General features: G+C 37.1%; 1 protein-coding gene across 1 annotated transcript in view; it reads right to left on the minus strand.

Annotated features, from left to right (window-relative positions):
- Nucleotides 1-7,303, minus strand: part of LOC107685974 (ADP-ribosylation factor-like protein 8B) — an 8,503-nt gene extending 1,200 nt beyond the window's left edge. Inside the window, exons 1-6 of the mRNA XM_016482755.1 lie at nucleotides 7,082-7,303; nucleotides 5,380-5,460; nucleotides 5,146-5,219; nucleotides 3,919-4,012; nucleotides 3,306-3,373; nucleotides 2,830-2,900 (exon numbers count right to left, since the gene is read on the minus strand). Coding sequence (XP_016338241.1) covers nucleotides 2,830-2,900; nucleotides 3,306-3,373; nucleotides 3,919-4,012; nucleotides 5,146-5,219; nucleotides 5,380-5,460; nucleotides 7,082-7,204 — 511 coding nt within the window. The 5' untranslated portion in view covers nucleotides 7,205-7,303. The remainder of the gene's footprint in view (nucleotides 1-2,829; nucleotides 2,901-3,305; nucleotides 3,374-3,918; nucleotides 4,013-5,145; nucleotides 5,220-5,379; nucleotides 5,461-7,081) is intronic.
- Between the last annotated feature and the right edge of the window lie 1,599 nt (nucleotides 7,304-8,902).

The raw sequence follows: 8,902 nt of genomic DNA on the forward strand, positions 1-8,902 counted from the left end.
AGTTAACCAACTAACATTATACATACTCTTTTGGTTTCTGTACCCAATATTTTAAAAATGTACAAATGCAATACAAATATTGGTATCGGTACTCTGTATCGGCAAGTACCAAAAATAAAAGTATCGGTATCGGCCGAGTACTGGAAAAAGTGGTATCGGTGCATCCCTAATTATAACATAGCAGATGTCACACACTGCAGCTTTAAAATACAAATGTGACCCTGGACCACAAAACCAGTCTTAAGTGCACGGGGATATTTGTAGCAATAGGCAAAAATACATTGTATGGGTCAAAATTATCGGTTTTTCTTTTATGCCAAAAATCATTAGGATATTAAGTAAAGATCATGTTCCATGAAGATATTTTGTAAATTTCACCAAAAATAAAAGTATCGGTATCGGCCGAGTACTGGAAAAAGTGGTATCGGTGCATCCCTAATTATAACATAGCAGATGTCACACACTGCAGCTTTAAAATACAAATGTGACCCTGGACCACAAAACCAGTCTTAAGTGCACGGGGATATTTGTAGCAATAGGCAAAAATACATTGTATGGGTCAAAATTATCGATTTTTCTTTTATGCCAAAAATCATTAGGATATTAAAGATCATGTTCCATGAAGATATTTTATAAATTTCCTACCGTAAATATATCAAAACTTTAGTTTTGATTAGTAATATGCATTGCTAAGGACTTTATTTAGACAACTTTAAAGGCGATTTTCTCAATATTTTGATTTTTTTTGCACCCTCAGATTCCAGATATTCAAATAGTTGTATCTCGGCCAAGTATTGTCCTATCCTAACAAACCATACATCAATGGAAAGCTTATTTATTCAGCTTTCGGATGATGTATAAATCATTCGGGAAAACAAATTGACACTTAAGACTTGTTTTGTGGTCCAGGGTCACAAATAAGAACAATTATTGCTGGTTTCTTTCATGTTCACTTAAATTTCATCAAATTGCAGCAACAGGGATGCCGTATTTTTGTAGGCCAATGCAGAAGTCATTAATTAACATGCATCTTCCCTCAATAAAAAGCCAATAGGATTTTTCCACTACCCTTTGGATTATTACATAAAATAAGCACTGTGACCTACAAAAGTTCATGATTTTTTTCACATTTTGTTAATCAAAATAATCTTCACAAATAAACAACTTTTATCAATTTTGAAGCCTAAATACAATTGTCAAAAGTAAAAAGTTAGTTAGGCTATAAACGAACTACACCAGTCAACGTCACCACCATTAAACAACACTTTCAGTCTTTAGAATGTTTAGGTTAGAATAGTCTGTATCGGGAGTATAAACACCATGAGGCTGTGAAACCAGATTTGTGAGTAGATGAGTTTTCCTGTTTCGGCATGATGTTTAATGTCTCTGGCCTCTGTAGTCCCATTTAGCCACTTGTTAGTAACCAGACTAATTAAAATCTTAAAATTAAATCTTAAATTAAACTGTCAATGGCTTATTATGCAACTATGCTAATTCACTTTCTTATATGCAGCTATTTGATGACGGAAATGTTGTGAATTGAATAATGATCCAACACTTGAATGACTGCTATTAGTGACGCTTATAACATAAAATAAAAGTAAATGTCTCACAAAAACAGTTTTACACCATTACAAATATTTCCTTGCGCAGAGTAGCTATGAGTATGTGGAGTATGTGTCATAGTTTGGGAACAGCAGCTTCAAAGGAACATATTGGCTTTTTCTAATTTGCTGCTTGTAAAGCTAATAAAAACAGTGAGTAATGTAGTGTAATAAATGCAAATGGACGGCTTCTCAGATTAGTGAAAATGAAGATGAAATCACAACCACCACAACCGTACTGCTTGGTGATAAAATCTAAAATGTAAAAGGAACAAAACAACTCTCAATAGCTGCAACGTGAATGAGTCACGGTGAGGTGGTTCATGAGTCATTTGATTCAGTATTAGCCGCTGAAGTAAATATACTTGCACTCCAGCAGGACTTCTTTTAGCAGTTCTGAACACACATACTGTGCTCTGAGTCGTACTCATACTTTTTTCAAGAAATCTGAGCATCTACTTTAAGTTTTTACAAATTAAGTTAATACACAATATAAAACATTTTCAACATCAATAATATCATATGCTTGTGACACTCAATACCATAAAATTAGATTTCAACATTTTCTGAAAATGTGAGTACTGTTTACCTCCGCAATGCTAGGATCCTGCATGCGACTGGCAGAGTTGCTATGCAGTTGCTAGGATGTTTTAATTGACCCTTCGCAAAGACCCTTAGTTACTGTTGCTACGTCCGACATGCCATGGCGCTCTCACGCCACAAATCATGTTCTCACGCAGTGAAAAATACAGTGCGGCGCGAAGAGGAAACACACAACACGCTGACAGACAAGACCGAGCAGGTTACTTTTGGTATGAAAAAGTCTCAGCTTTCAAATTGTCATTTTTTTTAAGAAATTCAAACAATAAATACCGTTTTGTGGCTCTTTAATGTGTCGTGACAGATCGCTGTAGCGCCTCAGTTCAAGCGGCACCTGAACCAATCATCTATTCCTCTTTACTAGCTATAGTACAAAATAAACATGAATGAACACCAGAAGGTGTCTTGTTTCAACCGTGGAAAGACGTCAATACAAGTCATTCAAGTTCATGTCACCTACGTTAATCTACTCTCCTGTCTGGTTTGTTTGTCGGAGAAAATGGCAGATTCGGCATTATGATTGGTCAGATCGCCTGTCAATCAAACTAATTGAACAAGCGAAGGGTCAACTGACCAAACATCACAGTTTTACAGTTGGATGTGTATAAAATGCAGTAACTCTCACCTATATTGTCTTTCTCTTTGCATGAAACGGAGTAGCAGCAGATCTCTCTGTCTTGAATGGCAGACAGGTTCCTGTGGAAATAGGAAACAAAAATGTTAAAAAACATTTGCCATTTTTTGAGTAGCCTCACAAGAACTCTGTCTAAAGATCTGGGGATGGTCACCGACTGTGGAAATGTCACAAAATCCCAGAAAAAAACATAAACAGAAGACACAAGAGGACAGAACTGCCACAGAGTATTTTGGAGTTGAAATAACAAAGAAGTCTAAAAAGAGGAAAGCAATACAATGTGATTAAAGTATGCAATTTCATTATGATCAAAATCATCTAGAGATCATACTGCCATCATATGACAGCAATATTGTTTCTGTATGAAGCAGGAAACACTTAAATAAATCTCTCACTCGCATGGCCCCAAACTTGCTAGTCAAACAATCACTTAAAGAAAGATCAAGTAATGCAAAAAAAAGTCTTACATCTTTTCGATTAGTTGTTTCTCATCTAGTGTGCTGGGGAGATCTCTTTTGTTGCCAAGGACAAGTACCTGTGGAGGATAAAGTAAAGATAAATCAATGAAAAATGCACCTCTTGAACCTCTTTAGGTTTAAACTGCACGTTTAACATTGGCACTTTCGCTTCCAGTGCTTAAAGATTTATGCTACTAGGTGTTGGTTCTACATCAGATCATGCTACAACTGTCTTTTTAAATTGTTCGCTTTAGAAAATAGTGGGCGGCACTGTCAAAAGTCCCATCACTCCCTACAGACAGATAATCCATGAGCGATCAGTTTCCTCTGTGCTGATTTCTCTGCTGAAGATACGACCTATAATGTGCCCTGTGAGGACATCTGGGACCACAGAAGCTGACGGTAGAGATGCTTAGTCATGCTCCTTAAATAAGACACAGCAGCTGGGGAAAGATCTGGAAAAGGTGTGGTGCGATGGCTAGGCTTGATTTTCTGTTTTGGTAAATTCAGCAGTAATAAAACAGCACAAAGTATTAATAAGAGAGACAGTCCTCCATTAACAGCACAAGGGGGAAATCAACTGCAATAATAAAACATTATTATATAACATAATTCTTCTTACAGGAATGCCTTGCAGCTGTGGTTTGTCTAACAAGTTGTGTAGCTCGTTTCTTGAGGCTTCGACCTTTTCACGATCTGCAGCGTCAACCATATACCTGAAAACACCAACAGAGTCCTTAATGCAGTCGTTCATAATGTAAACACTAAAACTTCATGTTAGGGATAATATACAGTCAGCCAGAAGTTATCGCAAAATAAACACTGATAGGTTGATCAGGACCCCAACATGAAGCAGAGTGGTCTTGTGTCACCATGATGGGGTTTATTTTGTGATAATGCCTGATTGGTACATTATACCATGTATTACAAAGCTACTTATCAAAAAAGCAAATAAATGGACAAGAAATATTTGTATAATAGTTTGTATCTTGAGCTAAGAAAAAACTGTCTATTACAAAACAGAAAACAAAGCAACAAAATGAACACTGAAACAACGTCTATTTATTTATTATACGCTACCATAAAAAAATAGAACTAGAAATCAATACTTTTATTCAGCAAGGATTAATTAAATTTATCAAAAGTGACAGTAAAAATATTTACGTTGTTACAAAGTTTTTTAAAAATGCTGTTTTGGACTTTCAATTCATCAAAAAATACTGGAAAAAAAAGTATCACGGTTTCCACAAAAAAATTAAGCAACAAAAAACATGTTTCAACATTGATTATAAGAAATGTTTCTTCAGCAGCAAATCAGCATATTAGAATGATTTATGAAGGATCATGGGATGCTGAAGACTGGAGTAATGATGCTGAAAATTCAGCTTTACCACCACAAGAATAAATTACATTTTAAAATATATTAAAATAGAAAAAAGTTGATTTAAACTGTAAGAATATTTAACAATATTACTGTAAACTTTTATTGTATTTTTGACCAAATAAATGCAGCCTTGGTGATCATAAGACACAATCAAAAAAATAATTAAAAAACAAATTACCAGCCCTAAACTTTTGAACAGTAGTGTATATTAATGTATTATTAATCTGCAATCAGTTACCTCTTTCTACAGGCTGACTAGCCAACAATATTTAGCTACAAAGAAATATGTCTTGTCTAATTTTTAATTCTCTCTTTAATCTAGCTCCTAGATGCACTTTGATGGTCATTATGCAGAAATATCTAACCGCTCAATGTCACTGACCAATCAGAATCAAGTATCACAGAGCGCAGTGAAATAAACCATTTTAAATGTCTCTGATGGGACAAAAAGCAGATTATACTCACACTATGGCATTAACGCCCCGGCAGTATCGCTCCCACATGCTCCTGAACCGCGGCTGCCCGCCTATATCCCAAATCTATGTGAAAACAGCACATATTTGTGGACATAATGGCAGGAACTGGTGATGTAACATAATGTACTTGTGATGCACATAATGTGCATTAAAGAGTCTTTATATCTGGATCCAAGAAAACCCTCCTTGACACAGAAGAACAATCAGTGTAGATTAGACTTACTTTTATGGTTACGTTGCCTTTGGTGACTTTCCTCATGTTGAAGCCGACTGTAGGGATCATGTCTTCATTGAACTGACCAGACTAGTGGAAAAGAAACACGCTGATCATTTCAATAACATAAATAAAACAAACCTGCATGTGAAGGGTTGCACAAGTTTACAAAACGACAATCTAATAATCTGATGTTTCACAAAATAACAGCACACAAGAGGATGTCAATGGGGAGTATTAGTAAGAGCGACGGGAATTGTTGGTAAAACAAGCCAGAAAGTTTCATGTTTCATAATTTAGTAAATTGTGCAAAAGATTCAAACTAAATAGATTTTTTTCAACCATGTGGATTTTAAAATTAGTCTCAAGGGATTTCATATCTAATAAATGAATCATTTTTTAGGTGAAAAGGGAAAAACAAGAGCTTCCCTTAAAAATATGATCATAATTCATTGAGCGAGGTGTTCTCTGTTGCAAAACCCTCATATTGAGGATAGAAATCTAAAAGAGCTTAGTTAAATTAATGGTCATATTACAAAACACCTAAGAGCTGCAACTATGTAACTGCATGTTGATCTGCATTTGAAGATCTTCACAGCATTAAATCAAGATTTCTTCCACATTTATTGCGGTACTTTTCCATTTTTTGTAGTTTATGGTTTACAATACAAGTAAATCATCATAAAACGCATATATTAGCTGTGCAAACTGCAAACTTAACTGGTTTGTATTTATGAGTGAAAAATACTGAGTGAATGATGTGTTCCATAAATCATTCACTGAAACTAGAATAACACCTGCAAGATTATGAAACTGGACGAGGTGTTTCTCTTTTCCCCTTTTAATTCAATTTCAAACCATCATGTAGATTTGTTAGAAACCCTGGGTTTGTAAAGTCATTGTTGCAGAAGCATCTATGAGAAGCAAAAGGGCAACTCTCATGATTCAAGAACCCCCATTGGGACAGTCACTTGCTCTTGGGCACATTGCCTAATTTCAGATTCAGGCTGCTACTCAGAGACCTTCTGAAATATGGGTCACACCGAGGTTTATTTTCAGGGTTATCTATGGATTCCTCAATTCTTACAACTGATTCACTTCAGACGCTAAACACAGAAGCAAAACCACAATGAACCAGCACTGACATGTCAAAAATACTTAAAGGAGATTGAAAAGAAAAGAAAAAAAGAGACTCTCACAAATGATATCTGTTCTGAGTCAGATGCATCCATAAAGGGAAGGTTGTTTTCAGATCACATAATAATCTATGAAGGAAATCAAAAAACACATCTGGCACTGAACATAAACATAGAAGGTAATCCATAATACCAAATTACCATGTCTCATTTTGCAGTCATATTAAACAATACTGTAATAATATTATTATACATTTTATATATTGTAATATATAATATAAAAATAATATAGGCTTTATTAATATGATTACATACGATTTAAGAGCTTAAACACACAAGTGGCATCTCATCCACCCTAAAAGTCATCAGTGTCTTCAAACCTTGAGAAACTAGCCATTCATTTTTCATATACAAGCTAAGACATCAAGCAATCCATGGGAAACATCACACCCATATTCATAAGTGCACACTGCTCACACGAACAGCTTTTAAAGCATCTGTTCTCCACCCCTAGCAGGCAATGACACGACAACAATAAAAGATGTTCACACTGCGAGGAATGAAACCAGACTTACAGCAATCACGTTGACAAAAGTGGTTTTTCCAGAGTACTGCAGTCCCACCAGCGTCAGCTCCATCTCTTCCTTCCAGAAGAGCGACCTGAACCAGTCCAGGAGCCGGTGAATTAGGGCCAACATCTCCGCGCTGCGCTGCTGGCTGAGCTCTGATCGTCAGGATGAGGCAGGGCAGATTCCGCTCCTGCTGGAGGAATCAATCCAAGAGAAAGAGGAAGCAGGCTGAGGTCAGGTGACAACAAATGACGCACAATAAACGCGCCGCGCCGAAAATGACCGAGCAGATATCGTACAGAATAAAAGTCCTCCAGCACTCGCGTCACACCGCTGTGCAACAAGTAATGCTGGGTACACACTAAAGCCTGGCTCACACTACAGGAGTTTTAAAATCCTAACCGATTATGAAATCTGGTTGCAGCACACACATAAAGAGAATTTTTGCAGATTATCTTGCCTCAAATCTTAAACATGCACACACTACAAGATTTTAACATTGTGGTGCATCACACACTACAAGATATTATTAAGATTATCATGCCAGAGGGAGCGCCTCACGTGATCTCACAAGATCTTCATTGATATTTCAGTGATGTTTACATATGTTAGCTAGTGTGCTAGCTGCTTTCTACACTCACCCGGTACATTCAAAACTGAGGCGATTTCACTCCACTGCTTCTCTTTCTCCTTACAGTTGTGATACGTTTTCGACACATTATACAGACAGTCGTGTTACTATAAAATGTCAAGAAGCAGTTTCCTCCATCTCCACTATCCAAGGGGGCCATACAGCAGCTGCTTTGCGGTCTGCATTGGCTATTGTGAAAGTACTGACGTAATCATATAGCCGTCATCATCCCACATTAATGCGTAGCTAAAGCCTGGCTCACACTATAGGATTTTTAGCCCGATTTAGCCCCGATTTCCCCCTCCCGAGAATCGGAGCAAAAATCTTGTCGAGCCCCTCGATCGGTCCCGATGTTCGGCACGGATTATCTGGTAATGTGAGGCCTTCACAGATCGAATCTTGCAACTCTCGATCTGCTCGCACACAAATCGGGGCCGCCCCGATCATATCAAACATGTTTGATATTTAGGATTTAAATCGGGATGATGACGGCTATATGATTACGTCAGTACTTTCACAATAGCCAATGAGGGACCGCAAAAGCTTTGTTTGCGTGTGCAGACCGATCGGTGTATGACATCAAAATACCATACAGACGGTTCCTTATGCTTTCAAAATGCTCTCGAGGTATTTTGATGTCATACACCGATCGGTCTGCACACGCAAACAAAGCCAAAACCTAGATATTTTAGGCAATATAGAAATCCTGGCCAGGACGCGTCCTGGGAAAATGGCACGTATGGTCACCCTAAGTAACACGACTGTCTGTATAATGTGTCGAAAACGCATCACAACTGTAAGAAGAAAGAGAAGCGCTGGAGTGAAATCGGTTTTGAATGTACCGGGTGAGTGTAGAAAGCAGCTAGCACACTAGCTAACATATGTAAACATCACTGAAATATCAATGAAGATCTTGTGAGATCACGTGAGGCGCTCCCTCTGGCATGATAATCTTAATAATATCTTGTAGTGTGTGATGCACCACAATGTTAAAATCTTGTAGTGTGTGCATGTTTAAGATTTGAGGCAAGATAATCTGCAAAGATTCTCCTTATGTGTGTGCTGCAACCAGATTTCATAATCGGTTAGGATTTTAAAACTCCTGTAGTGTGAGCCCGGCATAAGTAAATAAATACCTACTCGGAAAACTTTGTATTACTAACTTTGTATTACTTTGCTTGCACAACAAGAAATAA

This window comes from Sinocyclocheilus anshuiensis, unplaced genomic scaffold (genome assembly GCF_001515605.1).
Source record: "Sinocyclocheilus anshuiensis isolate Anshui unplaced genomic scaffold, SAMN03320099.WGS_v1.1 scaffold465, whole genome shotgun sequence".
NCBI lineage: Eukaryota > Metazoa > Chordata > Actinopteri > Cypriniformes > Cyprinidae > Sinocyclocheilus > Sinocyclocheilus anshuiensis.